Source organism: Protopterus annectens, chromosome 3.part1 (assembly GCF_019279795.1).
Source record: "Protopterus annectens isolate FY-2018-M chromosome 3.part1, PAN1.0, whole genome shotgun sequence".
Taxonomy (NCBI): domain Eukaryota; kingdom Metazoa; phylum Chordata; order Ceratodontiformes; family Protopteridae; genus Protopterus; species Protopterus annectens.
Genome location: NC_056732.1, coordinates 1893703355 through 1893727057, shown reverse-complemented (window position 1 = coordinate 1893727057; position 23703 = coordinate 1893703355). Strand labels below are relative to the sequence as shown.

The 23703-nt window shown below is 43.8% G+C and overlaps 1 protein-coding gene across 1 annotated transcript in view; it reads right to left on the bottom strand.

The window, feature by feature from the left end:
- Positions 1–208: 208 nt before the first annotated feature.
- LOC122797949 (zinc-binding protein A33-like) overlaps positions 209–23703 on the bottom strand; it is a 172768-nt gene continuing 149273 nt past the window's right edge. The window contains exon 4 of the mRNA XM_044066470.1: positions 209–339. Coding sequence (XP_043922405.1) covers positions 209–339 — 131 coding nt within the window. The remainder of the gene's footprint in view (positions 340–23703) is intronic.

Below are 23703 nucleotides of genomic sequence, written 5' to 3'. Positions count from 1 at the left end.
TTCCGGCTGCGGAAGATGACATCACCGGGCGTCCGCTCTGTTCTACAACATCCTTGGCAGCTGAATCCAATCCCCTCCTTCCTTCCTGGTTCAATGAACCGTTGCTTCCTTCCTGGTTCGATGAACGATAACTTGGTCTCGACCAAACAAAGATGTTCCCTTGTTGGAGGTCAGAGTGATCCCTTCGCAACTTGTTCATTTTCTGACTTCAGAGTTTCTCCTCCTCTTTAAGCAAGGAATCTTGTAGCTGTTGCAAACGTTGTACGTTCTTGGTTTCTGTGAATTCGGTCACTAGTTGATATTGTAGCTGTTCCACTTCTTGCTTTAAAGTGACAAGCTCTGGGGCAAAAAAGTCATTAATTAATTCCATGTATTGGTAGCTGGTTGTGATATTCAAAAGTTGCCATCTGGCCAGCAGCTCGGGACAGCGGTCGTCTTGTGTGGGCATGCACAAAATTCTCATGCCCCGAGGCACTATCCCATATACTAAGCAGGCTTCCAGATGAAAAGTCTGCCATTGCAGACGTTGTAACCTGCTCACTTTGTAACTAAAATCTCTCAATAAGCTGTCAGAATTTCTATCAGTAGCCACCGGAACACTGCTACCAATATGTAAACCTTTTTTTACATCAAAACCCAAACCCAAAAACGGGTTCTCACGGGTAAGGAGACTGGTCATGTCTCCTATTCCATCTGATAGTGCTGTCGATGCCATTGCAAGAGTAAAGTTTCCTTTTCTATATAACTTCAATGACCCCAAAGCATGTGAGGCACAATAAAACACAACAAAATCTCTGATAATTAATCAAAACGATGTTCTGTGCCTCAACAAAGTCCAGTCAGATGAAGAAGAGAAATAAATATCCAAAAGTCACAAAGGACTGAACACTGCTGGAGTCAAACACCTTCTATTTATTTAAAATATCAAACACACAAAGGATGAGCGCTTTCGGGCCTCTGCCCTTCATCAGATAAAGCATCTCACATAAACCAAACATTTTAAAATACAGGCTGACCAATAAAATCAATAGAAAATCAGTAAAAAACCCGCCTATTTTTAAGGGCGGGTTTCATAGGAATGACTTCATTAAGCCCAGGACTCCTATGTGCCATGAATTCAATGATCCATTTGGATTCAGCTAGTTCAGTCAGCTGTTTAATATCACCCCCTCTTTTGCTCAACCTCACATTCACTATCACCCTAAATTTAAAACTATGCATAGGGTGGGCTTCCAAATGCCTGAACAATGCATTGCGGTATCCCCATTCCTGATCAAGAGAGGTGCTGTAGAATCCTGACCTTAAACATGCAATTGGTCTTGCCCACATAAAAACTTGTGCAGGATTGACACTCTGCCAAGTAAACCACATCAGTGGTTCTGCAGGTCACTCTCCCCTTCAAATTAAATGTCCTTCCTGTAACTGGATGTACAAATATATTCCTGCTCTCTATATGGCTACAGGCTTTACAGGACCCACAAGGGAAGGTACCCTGTTTATTGATGGTCAAATTATCACTACTGGTCTGTCTTATATCCTTACACAACAAGTCCTTCAAATTCTTATTCCTTTTATATCTAAACACAGGTTTGTTACCTATGATGTCCTTCAAACTGGCATCACTGGTCAAGATGTTCCAGTTCCCTCGGATAAGTTTACAGATGTCACCTACATTACTTCCATAGGTCAACATCAACCTAGAATCACATCTATCTGTTCTTTTATGTGTGCCTTCTGCATGCGTTACTGTGATCCTCAGCCAAGGTTTATATCTGTCCTTTCTGTATCCTTTACTAAAGTCCACCTTACTATCCACCATTTGTCTGTTGTATCCCCTGGTGTAAAAACATTCCTTCAAAATGTCCACTTCTTGTTCAAATCTGACATCATCATTACTGATTCTGGAAATCCTGGCTACTTGCCCCTGCACTATGTTGGAAAATATGTGTCGAGGGTGCATGATGTCATAGGAAAGCAAAGTATTCTTCCAACAGTCTTTTCTGTATAAACCTGGGCATAGCCATAAGTTAGTGAGGAATTCTTTGAGAACGGACTTAAATAAGTGGAGGCTAGATATGATTCTGATAGTATGATTACAGGAAATACAGAAGGCGTGTGATATAAACAGACAGGAAATACAGAAGGCGTGTGATATAAACAGACAGGAAATACAGAAGGTGTGTGATATAAACAGACAGGAAATACAGAAGGCGTGTGATATAAACAGACAAGAAATACAGAAGGCGTGTGATATAAACAGACAGGAAATACAGAAGGCGTGTGATATAAACAGCACAAAGGCAATGTGGGACATAGTGATGAAGTACGGAGGAGATAGAAGGGCAGGTCGAGGGGTTGCAGGGTATTTTGGAGGTTAGAATAAGGTGCACATGGGAGTTCTAACTAGGTGACAGCATGTAACACAGAGCAATGATGACCTTTATGTGGCAGTTTAGTTACAGTTTTGGCTCTCTTACAGTATTGTTCCAGATATGCATGTCAGTCAAAACAGGTGAGCCACAGAGAAGAGAGAGCAAAATATGTGTTAGCTAGGGTGGTTCTATGACAAGGAGTAAGACATTGTTTTGGTCTATATAGCAGACCTACCTTTAGTCTTATTTTATACAGGTTTGTACGTGAAGTTCAGACTTTAAGTTGTCATGTATAGTGACGCTGAGCGATTTAGTATGGGTAGCTACGTGAATACCTGTATTGTTTAAAAATGTAATGTGGAAGTTACTTTTAGCACTGGCATGGGACTTTAGAAATAGCAGAAGTACTAATAACCATATAACAAAAGCCTCGCTAATTATTTGCTGAGGTATCCACTGTTTTAGCATGTAAATATCAGGAGTAATTTAGTCAATCAAATCTTAGTCCCGATAAGCTAGTAGACATTTTACAGGGGAGACCTGAGGTGGTATTTGAGAGAACAGAAGCAAGTAATTCGATACAGCCAGATTAGGCAGGAATGAATAAAGGACACCTGAGGTGGTATTTGAGAGACCAGGAGGAAGTAATTTGACACAGCCAGATTAGGTATACATGAATAAAGAACACCTGAGGTGAAACAGGAGGAAGTAATTTGATACAGCCATATTAGGAAGGCAGGAATAAAGGACACCTCAGGTGGTATTTGAGAGAACAGGAGGAAGTAATTCTATACAGCCAGATTAGGCAGACATGAAAAAAGAACACCTGACATGGTATTTGAGAGAACAGGAGGAAGTAATTTGACACAGCCAGATTAGGAAGACATGAATAAAGGACACCTGAGGTGGTATTTGAGAGAACAGGAGGAACTAATTCAATACAGCCAGATTAGACAGACATGAATAAAGGACACCTGAGGTGGTATTTGAGAGACCAGGAGGAAGTAATTTGATACAGCCATATTAGGAAGGCAGGAATAAAGGACACCGCAGGTAGTATTTGAGAGAACAGGAGGATGTACTTCGATACAGGCAGATTAGGCAGACATGAATAAAGAAGAACAGAGTTTGAGAAAGTGATGAGAAGTAGGTGGAAGCATGGGAAATAGTGAGGCTCTTAAAGAAAAATGACCAGTGAGAGATCTGAATATGAAGTTGTTACATAGATGGTATAAGATCCCAAGGGATTAGGAGAGAAGGTCCAACAGGAAACTTCAGAGTATTGGAGAGGTTAAGAAAAAGAAGAAGAGAACATACATATTGGATCTACAATCTGGTGCAGAAGGAATGGCAGGCAATGAAATATACAGATTAAATCATACAACAAAGAATTTACAGAAGAAAGAATGTTATGCTTATTTGGAGTAGAAGAATAGCAGAGGCCATGGAGGGGAGATGAATGGATGCAGATGTTATTAATGGCAGGGGGCACAGAGGGGAGATGAATGGATGCAGATGTTATTAATGGCAGGGGGCACAGAGGGGAGATTAATGGATGCAGATGTTATTAATGGCAGGGGGCACGGAGGGGAGATGAATGGATGCAGATGTTATTAATGGCAGGGGGCACAGAGGGGAGATTAATGGATGCAGATGTTATTAATGGCAGGGGACATGGAGGGGAGATGAATGGATGCAGATGTTATTAATGGCAGGGGGCACAGAGGGGAGCTTAAAGGATGCAGATGTTATTAATGGCAGGGGGCATGGAGGGGAGATGAATGAATGCAGATGTTATTAATGGCAGGGGGCACAGAGGGGAGATTAATGGATGTAGATGTTATTAATGGCAGGGGGCACAGAGGGGAGATGAATGGATGCAGATGTAATTAATGGCAGGGGGCACAGAGGGGAGATTAATGGATGCAGATGTTATTAATGGCAAGGGGCACAGAGGGGAGATGAATGGATGCAGATGTTATTAGTGGCAGGGGGCACAGAGGGGAGATTAATGGATGCAGATGTTATTAATGGCAGGGGGCACAGAGGGGAGATTAATGGATGCAGATGTTATTAATGGCAGGGGGCACAGAGGGGAGATTAATGGATGCAGATGTTATTAATGGCAGGGGGCACAGAGGGGAGATTAATGGATGCAGATGTTATTAATGGCAGGGGGCACAGATGGGGAGATGAATGAATGCAGATGTTATTAATGGCAGGGGGCAAAGAGGGGAGATTAATGGATGCAGATGTTAATAATGGCAGGGGGCACAGAGGGGAGATGAATGGATGCAGATGTTATTAATGGCAGGGGGCACAGAGGGGAGATTAATGGATGCAGATGTTATTAATGGCAGGGGGCACAGAGGGGAGATTAATGGATGTAGATGTTATTAATGGCAGGGGGCACAGAGGGGAGATTAATGGATGCAGATGTTATTAATGGCAGGGGGCACAGAGGGGAGATTAATGGATGCAGATGTTATTAATGACAGGGGGCAAAGTGGGGAGATTAATGGATGCAGATGTTATTAATGGCAGGGGGCACAGAGGGGAGATTAATGGATGCAGATGTTATTAATGGCAGGGGCCATAGAGGGGAGATGAATGGATGCAGATGTTATTAATGGCAGGGGGCACAGAGGGGAGATGAATGGATGCAGATGTTATTAATGGCAGGGGGCACAGAGGGGAGATTAATGGATGCAGATGTTATTAATGGCAGTGGGCATAGAGGGGGATGAATGGATGCAGATGTTATTAATGGCAGGGGGCACAGAGGGGAGATTAATGGATGCAGATGTTATTAATGGCAGGGGGCACAGAGGGGAGATTAATAGCTGCAGGTGTTATTAATGGCAGGGGGCACAGATGGGAGATTAATGGATGCAGATATTATTAATAGCAGGGGTCATAGAGCGGAGATGAATGCATGCAGATGTTATTAATTGCAGGGGCACAGAGGGGAGATTAATTGATGCATATGTTATTAATGGCAGGGGGCATAAAGAGGAGATGAATGGATGCAGATGTTATTAATGACAGGGGGCACAGAGGGGAGATTAATGGATGCAGATGTTATTAATGGCAGGGGGCATAGAGGGGAGATTAAGGGATGCAGATGTTATTAATGGCAGAGGGCACAGAGGGGAGATTAATGGATGCAGATGTTATTAATGGCAGGGGGCACAGAGGGGAGATTAATGGATGCAGATGTTATTAATGGCAGCGGACATAGAGGGGAGATTAATGGATGCAGATGTTATTAATGGCAGGGGGAATGGAGGGGAGATGAGTGGATGCAGATGTTATTAATGGCAGGGGGCACAGAGGGGAGATTAATGGATGCAGATGTTATTAATGGCAGGGGGCACAGAGGGGAGATTAATGGATGCAGATGTTATTAATGGCAGGGGGCAAAGAGGAGAGATTAATGGATGCAGATGTTATTAATGGCAGGGGGCACAGAGGGGAGATTAATGGATGCAGATGTTATTAATGGCAGGGGCCATAGAGGGGAGATGAATGGATGCAGATGTTATTAATGGCAGGGGGCACAGAGGGGAGATGAATGGATGCAGATGTTATTAATGGCAGGGGGCACAGAGGGGAGATTAATGGATGCAGATGTTATTAATGGCAGGGGGCATAGAGGGGAGATGAATGGATGCAGATGTTATTAATGGCAGGGGGCACAGAGGGGAGATTAATGGATGCAGATGTTATTAATGGCAGGGGGCATAAAGGGGAGATGAATGGATGCAGATGTTATTAATGACAGGGGGCACAGAGGGGAGATTAATGGATGCAGATGTTATTAATGGCAGGGGCCGTAGAGGGGAGATTAAGGGATGCAGATGTTATTAATGGCAGAGGGCACAGAGGGGAGATTAATGGATGCAGATGTTATTAATGGCAGGGGGCACAGAGGGGAGATTAATGGATGCAGATGTTATTAATGGCAGGGGGCATAGAGGGGAGATTAATGGATGTAGATGTTATTAATGGCAGGGGGAATGGAGGGGAGATGAGTGGATGCAGATGTTATTAATGGCAGGGGGCACAGAGGGGAGATTAATGGATGCAGATGTTATTAATGACAGGGGGCATAGAGGGGAGATGAATGGATGCAGATGTTATTAATGGCAGAGGACACAGAGGGGAGATGAATGGATGCAGATGTTGTTACTGGCAGGGGGCACAGAGGGGAGATTAATGGATGCAGATGTTGTTAATGGCAGGGGGCACAGAGGGGAGATTAATGGATGCAGATGTTATTAATGGCAGGGGGCACAGAGGGGAGATTAATGGATGCAGATGTCATTAATGGCAGGGGGCACGGAGGGGAGATGAATGGATGCAGATGTTATTAATGGCAGGGGGCACAGAGGGGAGATTAATGGATGCAGATGTTATTAATGGCAGTGGCATAGAGGGGGATGAATGGCTGCAGATATTATTAATGGCAGGGGGCACAGAGGGGAGATTAATGGATGCAGATGTTATTAATGGCAGGGGGCATAGAGGGGAGATGAATGGATGCAGATGTTATTAATGGCAGCAGGTACAGAGGGGAGATTAATGGATGCAGATGTTATTAATGGCAGGTGGCATAGAGGGGAGATGAATGGATGCAGATGTTCATAATGGCAGGGGGCACAGGGTGGAGATTAATGGATGCAGATGTTATTAATGGAAGGGGGCACAGAGGGGAGATGAATGGATGCAGATGTTATTAATGGCAGGGGGCACAGAGGGGAGATTGATGGATTCAGATGTTATTAATGGTAGGGGGCACAGAGGGGAGATGAATGGATGCAGATGTCATTAATGACAGGGGGCACAGAGGAGAGATTATTGGATGCAGATATTAGTAATGGCAGAGGGCACAGAGGGGAGATTACTGGATTCAGATGTTCTTAATGGAAGGGGGCACAGAGGGGAAATTAATGGATCCAGATGTTATTAATGGCAGGAGGCACAGAGGGGAGATTAATGGATGCAGATGTTATTAATGGCAGGGGGCATAGAGGGGAGGTTAATGGATGCATACGTTATTAATGGCAGGGGGCATAGAGGGGAGATGAATCGATGCAGATGTTACTAATGACAGGGGGCACAGAGGGCTGATTAATGGATGCAGATGTTATTAATGGCAGGGGGCACAGAGGGCAGATTAATGGATGCAGATGTTATTAATGGCAGGGGGCATGGAGGGGAGATGAATGGATGCATATGTTATTAATGGCAGGGGGCACAGAGAGGACATTAATGGATGCAGATGTTATTAATGGCAGGGAGCTTAGAGGGGAGATGAATGTATGCAGATGTTATTAATGGCAGTGGGCATAGAGGGGAGATTAATGGATGCAGATGTTATTAATGGCAGGGGGCACAGAGGGGTGATGAATGGATGCAGATGTTATTAATGGCAGGTGGCACAGAGGGGAGATTAATGGATGCAGATGTTATTAATGGCAGTGGCACAGAGGGGAGATTAATGGATGCATATGTTATTAATGGCAGGGGGCACAGAGGGGAGATTAATGGATGCAGATGTTATTAATGGCACTGGGCACAGAGGGGAGATTAATGGATGCAGATGTTATTAATGGCAGGGGGCATAGAGGGGAGATGAATGGATGCAGATGTTATTAATGGCAGGGGGCGCAGAGGGGAGATTAATGGATAGGTTCATAGGTTCATAGGTTCATACTAGGCTATCTGCCCGAGGGCATTTATAAGCCTAGCCCATAGTTTTGTGGCTTAGGCCACCCCTTTAGTTTGGGGAACTATGCCCATTATTTTGCTGTGCCTCTGTCGAGCAGTGACACTGAGGTAATCCCTGGGGTATATCTGCGATCTCCCTTCCATTGGTCAAGATTTCTCTTGAACAAGGCCAGTGAGGTGCTCTGCCTCACATATACCGGGATTTTGTTCCACAGCATAGGGAGTCTTTGGGAGATGAATCTATCCCTCCAACACATCCTATTAATAGCCATGTCGAGGTTTAAGTCTCCCGCCCTTGTGGCTCTGATGGATCTAGATTTTTTGAGGTGAAGCATGTTCATCAAATCTGGGTTTGACATGGCCTTGTATGTCAGGCACAGGTCACCTCTGAGCAGCGGTGCGACTGAATAGAGCTGGAGTTCTTTCAGTCGGGCAGCATAAGTCAGATTTTTGAGACCCTTTATCCTTTTGGTGAGGAACTTTTGCGGCCTCTCCAGCTGCTGCAAGTGTCGGGTCAGATACATTCCAAATGGGGCATTGTACTCAATCATTGGTCTGATGAGTGATGAGTATAGGGAGACTATGACCTCCCTTGATCTAGATGTGAATCCCTTCATGATAAGGTGGGCAATGTAGAAGGTCTTCCTAACTACTTTAGCAATATGGGTGTCGAATGACAGGCTACTGTCAACCTGGGTCCCCAGGTCCCTGATAACTTCTTCTGTGCTCAGTGGATTGCCACCTATATGGTAGTTTGGGGTAACCTTGTTTTTCCAGAAGGGTATGACTATGCATTTCTTGGCATTTAACTTTAGGCCATGGCTCTGGCACCAGTTATCCGTTTCTGTGAGACACTTCTGAAGGATATCTGTGTCAGATATGTTTTCAACGGCACCCAGTTTGCAGTCATCTGCAAACTTTGTCAGCCATAACCTCCTGTGTTTGCTTGTACTGAAAAGTAGATGCCAAACAAGAGTGGGCCCAGGACTGAGCCCTGTGGGACACCACTTGTGACAGGCTTTGAGTCTGACATGGCGCCAGCAACTCTGACCCTATGGGTTCTGTCACTCAGCCAGTTTGCAACCCATCTTGTGATGTATGGGTTAACATTTAAGCTGATGATTTTTTCAATAGGTTCATAGGTTCATAGGTTTATACTAGGCTATCTGCCCTAAGGCATTTATAAGCCTAGCCCAAATTTTTGTGGCTTACGCCACCTTATATGAAAAATACTGTGCCCATTAGTTTGTTGTGCCTCTGTCCAGCAGTGACACAGAGATGATTCCCGGGGTAAACCTACGATCTCCCATCCACAGGTCTAGATTTCTCTTGAACAGAGTCAGCGAGGTGCTCTGCCTCACATGGACCGGGATTTTATTCCACAGCATAGGGAGTCTCTGAGTGATAAATCTATCCCTCCAGCACATCCTATTTATATCCGTGCTAAGGTTTAAGTCGCTTGCTCTAGTGGTTTTGGTGGATTTGGATTTTTTGAGGTGGAGCATGTCCATTAATTCCGGGTTGGACATGGCCTTGTATGTCAGGCACATGTCACCTCTGAGCAGACAGTATGCGACTGAATAGAGCTGGAGTTTCTTCAATCTGGCAGCATATGACAGATTTTGGAGTCCCTTTATCCTTTTGGTGAGGAATTTTTGGGGTCTCTCCAATAGTTGCAGATGTCGGGTGAGATACATCCCGAATGGGGCATTGTACTCGATCATTGGTCTGATAAGTGAAGAGTACAGGGGAACAATGACCTCACTAGATCTGGATGTGAATCCCTTCATGATCAGGTGGGCAATGTAGAAGGTCTTTCTAACCACTTTAGCAATGTGAGTGTCAAAAGAAAGGCCACTGTCAACCTGGGTCCCCAGGTCCCTGATAACCTCTTCTGTGCTTAGTGGATTGCCACCTATATGGTATCTTGGGGTTACCTTGTTTTTCCCGAAGGGTATGACTATACATTTTTGGTGTTTAACTTCAGGCCATGGCTCTGGCACCAGCTATCTGTTTCTGTGAGTCCCTTCTGAAGGATATCCGTGTCTGATGCACTTTCCACTATGGCGCCCAGTTTGCAGTCGCCTGCAAACTTTGTCAGCCAAAGTCCTCCTATGTTGGCCTGTACTTCTGAGAAGTAGATGCCAAACAATAGAGGGCCAAGGACCGAGCCCTGTGGGACACCACTTGTGACCGGCTTGGAGTCTGACACAGCGCCAGCAACTCTAACCCTGTGGGTTCTGTCCTTAAGCCAGTTTGCAACCCATCTTGTGACATATGGGTTTACATTTAAGCTGGTAAGTTTTTCTACAATACCCAAGTGGGGTATTGTGTTGAAAGCCTTTGCAAGGTCAAGGTAGGCTGTATGGACTGCCTTTCCTCATCAATGGCCTTGGTGACTGTTTCAAGAAGTCGACCAAGTTCAAAAGGCATGATCTTCCCTTGACAAAGCCAAACTGGGTCGGGTCCAATGTCTGCAAGTCCCCTATATCTTTGTTTATGAGCTCCATTATGATCCTCTCCATAGCTTTGCAGACTAGACTTGTTAAGCTTATGGGCGGTAATTACCAGGGTCCGTGAGAGGCCGCCTTTGTGGAGTGGGACAACAGTTGCCGTCACGCCACTCCTTGGGCACGTATCCTGTGGTAAGGCTGAGATTAAACAGCTGCCTTATGTGCGGGTTTAATTCCTCATTTAGCTCGTGTAGCACACAGCCGGGGACACCATCCGTCCCATTGATGCTGTGTTTTTAGCTTTAGAGAGCAGCTTTCACCTGCGCATTTGAGATGTCCGGGAGGCTACACTCGGCTGGGATAGTTATCTCTCCTTTAGGGGGGGAGAGGGGTCTGCCAGTATGTTGGCAATGTCTGTGGGTTCAGTGATTTTTGTATCATTTTGGACTAATTCTGAGCATATCTGGGAGTTTCCACCCAGGTTCCTAACATAGCTGAAAAAGGCCTTATGATTGTCCTTTGAATCCATGGCAATTTTTCTCTCAAAATTGGCCTTAGTTGATTTTATGAGTGCTCGTATTTTTTTACTAATAATGATCAGGGGTGACTTCCCTTTTATGGATTTTGTTCTATCATGTAATAGCTTTCTCCTCTTATTGTAAAGTTTGTTAATGGCTGGGGTCCACCAGACTGGACGTTTGCCCTTTGTGGAAAGAGTCTTGGTTTTATTTGGGATTGCCTGATCCATGCAGTCCTGGATATGATACCCGAGTGGGGTATTTTATCGAAGGCCTTTGCTAGATCGAGGTAGGCTGTATGGACTGCCTTTCCCTCATCAATGGCCTTGGTGACTGTTTCGAAAAAGTCAACCAAGTTTAAAAGGCATGATCTGCCTTTGACAAAGCCAAACTGGGTTGGATCCAAAGTCTGCAAATTCCCTGTCTTTATTTATGAGATCCATTATGATCCTCTCCATGGCTTTGCAGATAAGGCTTGTCAAGCTAATGGGCCGGTAATTTCCAGGGTCGGTGGAGGCACCGCCTTTGTGAAGTGGGACCACAGTCGCTGTGCGCCACTCCCTGGGTACGTATCCAGCGGTGAGACTACGATTAAACAGCTGTCCTAACTGTGGGTTTAATTCCTCGTTGAGTTCGTGGAGCACACAGCCGGGGACACCATCAGATCCCATGGATGCTGTGTTTTTTGCCTTGGAGAGAGCAGTTCTCACCTGGGCGTTAGGGATGTTTAGGGGGCAACAATCTTTTGGTATAGATATCTCTCCTTTTGGGGGGGAGGGGGGGGGTTTGCACTGAACCTGTCAGCCAGTATGTTGGCAATGTCTGTAGGATCAGTAATCTTCACATCATTTTGAACTAATTCAGAGCATATCTGGGAGTTTCCTCCCAGGTTTCTAACATAGCTAAAGAAGGCCTTATGCTTGTCTTTTGAGTCTTTAGCTATTTTTCTCTCGAAATTTGCTTTGGATGATTTTATGAGAGCTCTTAGTTTTTTACTTATAGTGATCAAAGGTGTCTTACCTTTTAAGGATTTTGCTCTATCTTGTAGTAGCTTCCTCCTTTTGTTGGCAGGGGGCACAGAGGGCAGATGCAGGATGCAGGATGCAGCTGTTATTAATGGCAGGGGGCATAGAGGGGAAATGAATGGATGCAGATGTTATTAATGTCAGGGGCACAGAGGTGAGATTAATGGATGCAGATGTTATTAGTGGCAGGGGCATAGAGGGGAGATTAATGGATGCAGATGTTATTAATGACAGGGGGCACAAAGGGGAGATTAATGGATGCAGATGTTATTAATGGCAGGGAGCACAGAGGGGAGATGAATGGATGCAGATGCTACTAATGGCAGGGGACACAGAGGGGAGATTAATGGATGCAGATGTTAGTAATTGCAGGGGACATTGTGGGGAGATGAATGAATGCAGATGTTATTAATGGCAGGGGGCACAGTGGAGAGATTAATGGATGCTGATGTTATTAATGGTAGAGAGCATGGAGTGGAGATGAATGGATGAAGATGTTATTAATGGCAGGGGGCACAGAGGTGAGATTAATGGATGCAAATGTCATTAATGGCAGGGGGCACAGAGGGGAGATTAATGGATGCAGATGTTACTAATGGCAGGGGGCACAGAGGGGAGATGAATGGATGCAGATGTTATTAATGGCAGGGGGCACAGAGGGGAAATTAATGGATGCAGATTTTATTAATGGCAGGGTGCACAGAGGGGAGATTAATGGATGCAGATGTTATTAATGGCAGTGGGCATAGAGGGGAGATGAATGGATGCAGATGTTATTAATGGCAGGGGGCACAGAGGGGAGATTAATGGATGCAGATGTTATTAATGGCAGGGGGCATAGAGTGGAGATGAATGGATGCAATGTTATTAATGGCAGGGGGCACAGAGGGGAGATTAGTGGATGTAGATGTTATTAATGGCAAGGTTCATAGAGGGGAGATTAATGGATGCAGATGTTATTAATGGCAGAGGGCATAGAGAGGAGATTAATGGATGCAGATGTTACTAATGGCAGGCGACATTGTGGGGAGACAAATGAATGCAGATGTTATTAATGGCAGGGTGGTTCAAAAGAGAATTTGCCAAGGACTGGAAATCAGCTGTGATCAGTAATGTCAAAGTAGCTAGGATAGGACAATGTATATGGTTAGTAGTGGGGAGTGAGGGTAAAAGGAGTTAGAAATATTAAAGGAGACGTTGGAACAGTGTGCAGAAACAGAAAGGAGGGATGTTCAGGGGAAGAGCGGTTAAGGGGTGAGGGTATGAGAGGGGAGACGTTTGGCAGAAGTTGCCAGGAGTCATGGAAAGAGATTATTAGTATGTGCTATACACAGGCTATGGATGGATACAGATGGAAAGGACACTGTATTAACATTAATATAAAGTATGTGTTTTTGTGCCATGTATAATGAATATTGGTGAATGTTTTAACATATGCCAAACTGTGTGTTAGACTGCACATGATGGGTGTGATTTCAATAAAAATGTTTTACAGAAACATTACAGAATTGTCACATGCCAGCTCTTTTTATTTCCTCTTGCCCAGTTTCTTTACTATACAGAATGCCCAAAATGTCATGCACGGCTAAAATCTTTTATCAAACTTAAGCTAAATTGTTTAGCAATATTTGGGTTATCAAAATGAAATATTCTTGTACCAAACATTGAGCTACATATTCAGGGATGTCTAATCATCATCATTGACATCATCAACACCCTTTTTCTATGTTTTCTACACAGATTTGTGATGTCATGTCAACTGCCAGCATCCTTCTCAATTCACTGTCTCTCTCCTGTCTTCTTTTATACTGTAATGCTTGACTGATGCAGGTCGTTATTCATGCAATCCACTTCTTTGCTGAATGGCCTCATTTTCTGTTGCCTAGATTCTCTCTCTAAAATCTTCTGTCTTCCTACACATGTACCCAAACAGACATAATCAGTTCTCAGTGACCTTCTCTGCATCAGGCGCTAGTTTGGCTTCTGCTTTAATGTCCTCATTTCTTTGTCTGTTTCAAGTTGATCATCCTAACACCCACCTCTGTTTCTTCATCTTCATCACCTCTGGCTTCCTCAGCTGCTCTGCCTTTACAGCCCAGGTGTCTGTACCATACAGTAGTTCTGGTCACACCACTGTTATGTACACCTTACTTTTTGGCTTTTTTAGCATTCTCCTGTCACACACTACCCCTGACACACTCTGCCACTTCACTGCAGCCTCTCTGATCCCAGCTTTGATGTCCTAATTCACACTGCCCTTTACCTCAACCATGCCTTCCAGATACATGAAGATGTTAACCTGTTCCACTGTTTTCCTTTATATCTCTGATTTTCCCCAGTTGCTGTCATTGCAGCTGTCTTATCTGTACTCACTTTCATCCCATGCCCTTTCAGTTTTGCTTTCCATCATTTGCTGAAGTTTATGTTCATGGCCGACTTGTAATAGTACATTGCCAACACACTGCATCTTTGTTGATCTGTCCCTTCCACCCTGTTTGTTAAAGTAGTCCATCACTAGTATGAACAGCAGTGGGCTCAGAGCAGAACCCTAATGCATTACTATCTCCCACTGGTCCCACCTCTATGAGTCTGAATACTGTTTGCACTTGTGTCAGCAGATCCTAGTACATAGCCCGCACTAATCACACCAATATTTCTGGGACTGCTAACTAATTCAGGATTGCCCAAATCAGCTTTCTTGGGACCTTGTCATATGCTTTCTCCAAGTTTAGGACTACCCAGTTGGACCCTTTCTTTATTTATACCTTCTTCTCCACTATCTTTCATACCGAACATTTTGGGTCAGTAGTGCTAAATTCTGATCTAGATCCAGACTGATCATCTGCCATAGGTTCATAGGTTCATAGCTGTGTACTAGGCTAATGGCCCTGTAGTCTACATAAGCCTAGCCCAAGAAGATTCCCTGGCATCATGCCGCCCAAAGTTAGTTCCCAGTGCCCCTGTCAAGCAAGGCCACTGAACTGATCCCCGGGGTGAACTTCCTATTACCCACCCACTCGTCAAGATTTTTCCTAAAGAGGGCCAGTGAAGTGCTCTGCTTGATGTGAATGGGAAGTTTGTTTCAGAGTATGGGAAGTCTTTGAGTTAGGAACCTGTCCCACCAGCATGTTCTGTTTATTGTGGTAATGAGGTTAAGGTCCCTGGAGCATGTGGCATGGAGGGATTGGGATTTCTTTATGTGTAGCATATCTAGCAGCTCTGGGTCAGACATGGCTTTGTAGGTCAATCAGAGATCATGTCTAAGTAGGCAATATGAGACAGAGAATAGATGGAGTTTTTCTGAGTCTGTCCATATAGGATAAATATTTAAGGCTTAAGATCTTCTTTGTGAGGTACTTTTGCAGCCTCTCCAGTTGTTTAAGGTGTCTAGTGAGGTACATGCCAAGTGGGGCATTGTACTCGATGAATGGCCTAATGAGGGAAGAGTGAGGGAAACAATGACCTCTTTCTTCCTGGATGCAAAACCCTTAGTAATGAGACTTTCTGACCACAGTGGCAATGTGGTGGTCAAAAGAAAGGTTGCTGTCAACCTGTCTTCCCAGATCTCTTATCATGCCTTCTGTGTTGAGTGGACTCCCATCCATGTGGTAATTCATGGGAACCAGGTTTTTCCCAAAGGGTATGATGACACATTTTTTTGGCATTGAGCTTAATGGCTCGTTGGTCTCAGTGAGGCCTTTCTGTAGGATGTCAACATCACTTGGGGAGATAATAACAGCTCCCAACTTGTAATCATCTGTGAACTTTGTCAGCCATAGTCCCTTTGTGTTGGCCTGGACTTCAGAGAAGTAGATACAAAACAGGACAGGACCCTGGGCCGAACCCTGTGGGACTCCACTCATGACTGGTCAACAGTCTGACTTGGAGTCAGCTACTTTCACACTGTGGGTTCTATCTGTGAGCCAGTTTGCAATCCACCTAGTGATATATGGGTTGATGCCTAGCTTAGTGAGATTTTCTATGATTCCTGAGTAGGGAATGGTATCAAAGGCCTTAGCCAGCTCAATATAGGTTGTATGAACCACATTGCCTTCATCCATATCTCTGGTGACTGACTCAAAGAAGTTGACCAGGTTGAACAGGCATGATCTACCCTTTACAAAGCCAAAATGTGTGGGATCAAGAGTTTGGAGATACCCTATATCCTTGTTTATTAGGTCCATGATGATGTGTTCCATAGCTTTGTATATCAGACTCATCAGGCTAATGGGGCAATAGTTCCCAGGGTCTGTAGTTGCTCCTCCTTTGTGGAGAGGGATGACTGTAGCAGTGCACCATTTGGTAGGGGCAAAGCCTGAGGTGAGGCTGTGATTCAACAGGGCACACAGGTGAGGTGCCAGTTCACTCTGTAGTTCATGTAGAACACAGCCAGAGGATATTGTCAGGTCTCATAGAAGCTGTGTTCCTAGATTTGGACAGTGCTGCTTTAACCTCTGCAGCAGTAATACTGGGTGCCTGGAAATCTACTGGTATTGGGATTGGCCCTTTGGGGGGAGTGGGGTAAAGTTGGCACTGAATCTGTCAGGCAGTATATTGGCAGTATCTGGTGGCTCGGTAAAGGAGGTACCATTGTACAGTAGCTCAGACCAAATCTGGGTATTACCATGGAGATTCTTTACATAACTATAGAAGGCCTTGTGGTTGTCTTTACTATTTGCTGCAATTCTGTTTTCATAGCTAGCTTTAGAGGATTTGATGAGGGATCTCAACTTTTTGTTGAGGCTGATAAGGGAGTTTTTCCAGTCTTGGGACTTCATATTATTCTGCATCAGTTTACTCCTCCTGTTGTAGAGTTTGTTTATTGCAGGGGGCCAATAGATTGGCTTCCTTTTTTTTGTAGGAGAGAGTCTTGGTTCTATTCTTGGTTCTATCTGCAGATGTGATGTTTGCTCTGAGAGTGTTGATGGAGAAGTACAGAGAAGGTCAGTAGGAGTTGCATTGTGTCTTTGTGGACTTGGAGAAAGCATATGACAGGGTGCCTAGAGAGGAGTTGTGGTATTGTATGAGGAAGTCGGGAGTGTCATAGAAGTATGTAAGAGTGGTACAGGATATGTACGAGGGTAGTGTGACAGCAGTGAGATCTGCAGTGGGAGTGACAGATGTGTTTAAGGTGGAGGTGGGATTACATCAAGGATCAGCTCTGAGTCCTTTCTTATTTGCAATGATGATAGACAGGTTGACAAATGAGATCAGACAGGAGTCCCCGTGGACTATGATGTTTGCAGTTGATATTGTGACCTGTAGTGAGAGTAGGGAACAGGTGGAGGAGACCCTGGAGAGGTGGAGATATTCTCAAGAGAGAAGAGGAATGAAGGTCAGCAGGACTAAGACAGAATATATGTGTGTGAATGAGAGGGAGGTTAGAGGAATGGTGAGGATGCAGGGAGTAGACGTGGCAAAGGTGGATGAGTTTAAATACTTGGGATCAACAGTTCAGAGTAATGGTCAGTGTGGAAGAGAGGTGAAGAACAGAGTACAGGCAGGATGGAGTGGGTGGAGAAGAGTGTCAGGAGTGATTTGTGACAGATGAGTACCAGTAAGAGTGAAAGGGAAGGTCTACAAGAGGGTAGTGGGACCAGCTATGTTAAATGGGTTGGAGACGGTGGCATTGACAAAAAGGCAGGAGTCAGAGCTGGATGTTGCAGAGTTAAAGATGTTAAGATTTGCACTGGGTGTGATGAGGGTGGACAGGATTATGAATAAGTATATTAGAGGGTCAGCCCAGGGTGGAAGGTTTGGAGACAAAGCCAGAGAGGCTAGATTACATTGGTTTGGACATGTGCTGAGGAGGGATGCAGAGTATATTGGAAAAAGATGCTAAGGATGAAGCTACCAGGTAAGAGGAAAAGAGGAAGGCCTAAGATAAGGTTTATGGATGTGGTAAAAGAGGACATTCAGGTGGCTGGTGTGACAGAGCAAGATGCAGAGGACAGGAAGAAATGAAAACAGATGATCCACTGTGGCGACCCCTAATAGGAGCAGCTGGAAGAAGAAGAAGAAGAAGAAGAAGAAGAAGAAGAAGAAGAGTCATGGCTCTATTGGGTATGGCGAGATCCATGCATTTGTGTATGTGTTCATACAGTGCATTGGTGTATGATTTGAAGGTCATGCAACTATTCTCCATTTGCATGGGTGCCATGATGTTAGCCACCTCTATTTTTAGGAGTCCAAGGTTAAAATGAGTTAAAAAATTGTAGGAGGGGAAATATTAGTGTTGTGTAGGATGATAGTGGAAATAGCATTTGTGTCTGAGATCACGATTTAGTATCATTTCTATTTAGGCTGCCTGTACCAAAGTGGTTTATCTGAAAAGGTTTAAAATGTAGGTATACAGGGAATGCGTTAGGGTATTAGGGTATTAGGGTAGTTAGAAAAAGAAAAGATGAGAAATACTGTTTAACAGTGGTGGGTAGATTTGTGTATTGACTCAAGTGCAGGAGGGAAAGTTGTTGGAGTGAATGATTCAGTACATGAGCACAAAAAGTTAGCAATGGGTAATACATTCTTGTTTTCACTAGAGGACTCAACTTAATGAAGAAGATAAGCATGACCAGGACTGGATAAAGTATTGTTTGAGCTGGATTTTATAGCTTGGGAGTTTGTCATTTTTACTTGTGTAAGGATGGCATTCCAGGGTTTGGAGTTGTAATAGGAGTATATTGATTAATTATTTACCTTACTAGGGCTTAGTACAAATTTATCACCAGAATGGAGGTCTGTTGTAGGGTGTAGATCAATAATACATTTTTAATGCAGGTGTAGCTCAGGATAATATAACGGTTTATATGCAATAACTAGCTGAGGTTATGGTTTGCACTACAGATGCAATGTTTGCTTTGAGGGTGTTGATGGAGAAGTATACAGAAAGTCAGAAGGAGTTGCATTGTGTCTTTGTGGACTTAGAGAAAGCATATCACAGAGTGCCTAGAGAGGAGTTGTGGTATTGTATGAGGATGCCAGGAGTAGCTAAGAAGTATGTAAGAGTGGTACAGGATATGTACGAGGGTAGTGTGACAGTGGTGAGTTCTGCAATGGATATGATGGATGCATTTAAGGTGGAAGTGGGATTACATCAAGGATCAGCTCTGAGCCCTTTCTTATTTGCAATGGTGATGGACAGGTTGACAGATGAGATCAGACAGGCATCCCCGTGGACTATGATGTTTGCAGTTGATATTGTGACTGGTAGTGAGAGTAGGGAACAGGTGGAGGAGACCCTGGAGAGGTGGAGATATGCTCTAGAGAGAAGAGGAATGAAGGTCAGCAGGACTAAGACAGAATATATGTGTGTGTGAATGAGAGGGAGGATAGAGGAATGGCAAGGATGTAGGGAGTAGAGCTGGTGAAGGTGGATGAATTTAAATACTTGGGAACAATACTTCAGAGTAATGGTGAGTGTGGAACACAAGTGAACAAGAGAATGTAAGTTGGGTAGAGTGGTTGGAGAAGAGTGTCAGGAGTGATTTGTGACAGACGGGTACCAGTAAGAGTGAAACGGAAGGTCTACAAAATGGTGGTGGGACGAGCTATGTTATATGGGTTGGAGATGGTGGCACTGATGAAAAGACAAAAGTCAGAGCTGGATGTGGCAGAGTTAAAGATGTTAAGATTTGCACTGAGTGTGATGAGAATGGACTGGATTGGGAATCAATATATTAGAGGGTCAGCTCAGGTTGGATGGTTTGGAGACAAAGCCAGAGAGGTGAGATTGCATTGGTTTGAACATGTGCTGAGGGGGGATGCAGAGTATATTGGGAAAAGGATGCTAAGGATGAAGCTGCCAGGTAAGAGGAAAAGAGGAAGGCCTAAGGTAAGGTTTATGGATATGGTGAGAGAGGACATGCAGTTGGTTGGTGTGACAGAGCAAGATGCAGAGGACAGGAAGAAATGGAAACAGATGATCTGCTGTGGTGACCTCTAATGGGAGGAGCCGGAAGAAGAAGATGCAATAACTATCTGAGGGTATGTAAGGTAGTTGTTAAACTCTAGCCTGTTTAGCTGATTTAAGGCTTGGCAGTGGTGGGTTGATTGTGCAGCACTGGTAGCAAATGCATCTACCTTGTAGTAACAGGAGGCTACTCTGGATAAGTGAGGCACACAAGAGGGTTGGAAGTAAAAAGGATAAGACTTTTCTTGCTGAGTCTATAAGGTACTGTTTGGCCTTGTAAAGGGATCTGAGTTTCTGGAGGGTATTCTGAATTGTTTAATGAATATGTGTCATCTGTTACATTGCCTAGTAATTTAGTATCTGGTACTACGTTAATTTTAGTAGTATTTGCAGAAGTAACAAAGAAATATTGTTTGTGATTGAGATAATGTATTGGGGTGAAGAGCAACATTTTTGATTTATTGAGTTTGGGGAGAGACTATAAAATTTTCAGCCAGGTTTACACTGAAGAGAAAGAAATTGGAGTTGTTTCTTGGAGTTCAGATACTGTTGGGGATGTATATATTAAAGCTGAATAATCTCATATTGTACTATATTTGCTTCATCTATGGCACTGTGAAGCTTGTATATAAAAATATTGAAGACAAGAAGTCCTAGTATACAGCCCTGTGGAACAGTGTGGTATGTGTTAAACATGTGGAAAGGTTCTGTAACCATCTGACTGGTTATTGCCTTCCAGATAGATAACTAAGGAACCATGTAAGGGAGGATTGAGAGAGGCCCATAGAAAAGGTGTCCCATTTCTAAGTTATAGTGCATGTACAGGTAATTGTATCAGAGGAAGAATAGGATGTTCCCTTTGTAAGTTGTAGCACATGTACAGGTAACCATACCAGTGTAAAAATGAGGCATCAGTCTTGTAGGTTACAGTTCATGTACAGATAACTGCATAAGTGTAAGAAAGAGGTGTCCGCAAGTAGGTTGTACCACATGTATATGTAACCATAACAGTGTTAAAATGAGGCATCAGTGGTGTTGGTTATAGTGCATGTACAGATAACTTCATAGACGTAAGAATGCTGTGTCTCCAGATTAGGTTGTAGCATGTAACAGATAATGGTATCAGCATAGAATGAGGTGTCCCCTGTGTAAGTTATGCATATGTACAGGTAATATTATCAATATAAGGTTGAAGTGTCTCTGTGTAGTTTGTAGCAGATGTACAGTTTATTGACTAGGTATACATGAGGTATCCTCTATTTTGGCTGTGGCACATGAGAGATAACTGTATTGGTATAATGATGCAGTGTCCCCTGTGTAGGTCGTAGCGCATGCACAAATAACTGTATCAGTGTAAGAATGAGGTGTCCCCTGTGTATGACAGGTAACTGTATCAGTGTAAGAATGAGGTGTCCCTGTGTATCTACAGGTAACTGTATCAGTGTAAGAATGAGGTGTCCCCTGTGTATGACAGGTAACTGAATCAGTGTAAGCATGACCTGTCCCCTGTGTATGACAGGTAACTGTATCAGTGTATGAATGAGGTATCCCCAGTGTATGACAGGTAACTGTATCAGGGTAAAAATGAGTTGTCCCCTGTGTATAACAGGTAACTGTATCAGTGTATGAATGAGGTATCCCCAGTGTATGACAGGTAACTGTATCAAGGTAAAAATGAGTTGTCCCCTGTGTATAACAGGTAACTGTATCAGTGTATGAATGAGGTATCCCCAGTGTATGACAGGTAACTGTATCAGGGTAAAAATGAGTTGTCCCCTGTGTATGACAGGTAACTGTATCAGTGTATGAATGAGGTGTCCCTGTGTGTAACAGATAACTGCATCACTGTAAGAATGAGGTATCCACTGTGTATGACAGGTAACTGAATCAGTGTAAGAATGAGGTGTCCCTGTGTATGACAGGTAACTGTATCAGTGTAAGAATGAGGTGTCCCTGTGTATGACAGATAACTGTATCAGTGTAAGAATGAGGTGTCCCTGTGTATGACAGGTAACTGTATCAGTGTAAGAATGAGGTGTCCCTGTGCGTAACAGACAACTGTATCACTGTAAGAATGAGGTATCCACTGTGTATGACAGGTAACTGAATCAGTGTAAGAATGAGGTGTCCCTGTGTATGACAGATAACTGTATCAGTGTAAGAATGAGGTGTCCCTGTGTATGACAGGTAACTGTATCAGTGTATGAATGAGGTGTCCCTGTGCGTAACAGACAACTGTATCACTGTAAGAATGAGGTATCCACTGTGTATGACAGGTAACTGAATCAGTGTAAGAATGAGGTGTCCCCTGTGTATGACAGATAACTGTATCAGTGTAAGAATGAGGGGTCCCTCTGTATGACAGATAACTGTATCAGTGTAAGAATGCAGTGCCCCCTGTGTATGACAGGTAACTGTACCAGTGTATGAATGAGGTATCCCCAGTGTATGACAGGTAACTGTATCAGGGTAAAAATGAGTTGTCCCCTGTGTATAACAGGTAACTGTATCAGTGTATGAATGAGGTATCCCCAGTGTATGACAGGTAACTGTAAAAGGGTAAAAATGAGTTGTCACCTGTGTATGACAGGTAACTGTATCAGTGTATGAATGAGGTGTCCCTGTGTGTAACAGATAACTGTATCACTGTAAGAATGAGGTATCCACTGTGTATGACAGGTAACTGAATCAGTGTAAGAATGAGGTGTCCCCTGTGTATGACAGATAACTGTATCAGTGTAAGAATGAGGGGTCCCTTTGTATGACAGATAACTGTATCAGTATAAGAATGAGGGATCCCTGTGTATGACAGAACTGTATCAATGTAAGAATGAGGTATCCACTGTGTATGACAGGTAACCGAATCAGTGTAAGAATGAGGTGTCCCTGTGTATGACAGGTAACCGAATCAGTGTAAGAATGAGGTGTCCCTGTGTATGACAGATAACTGTATCAGTGTAAGAATGAGGTGTCCCTGTGTATGACAGGTAACTGTATCAGTGTATGAATGAGGTGTCCCTGTGCGTAACAGACAACTGTATCACTGTAAGAATGAGGTATCCACTGTGTATGACAGGTAACTGAATCAGTGTAAGAATGAGGTGTCCCCTGTGTATGACAGATAACTGTATCAGTGTAAGAATGAGGGGTCCCTCTGTATGACAGATAACTGTATCAGTGTAAGAATGAGGTGTCCCCTGTGTATGGCAGGTAACTGTATCAGTGTATGAATGAGGTATCCCCAGTGTAGGACAGGTAACTGTATCAGGGTAAAAAATGAGTTGTCCCCTGTGTATAACAGGTAACTGTATCACTGTAAGAATGCGGTGTCCCCTATGTATGACAGGTAACTGTATCACTGTAAGAATGAGGTGTCCCCTGTGTATGACAGGTAACTGTATTAGTGTAAGAATGAGGTGTCCCTGTGTATGACAGGTAACTGTATCAGTGTAAGAATGAGGTGTCCCCTGTGTATGACAGGTAACTGTATCAGTGTAAGAATGAGGTGTCCCTGTGTATGACAGGTAACTGTATCAGTGTATGAATGAGGTGTCCCTGTGTGTAACAGATAACTGTATCACTGTAAGAATGAGGTATCCACTGTGTATGACAGGTAACTGAATCAGTGTAAGAATGAGGTGTCCCTGTGTATGGCAGATAACTGTATCAGTGTATGAATGAGGTGTCCCTGTG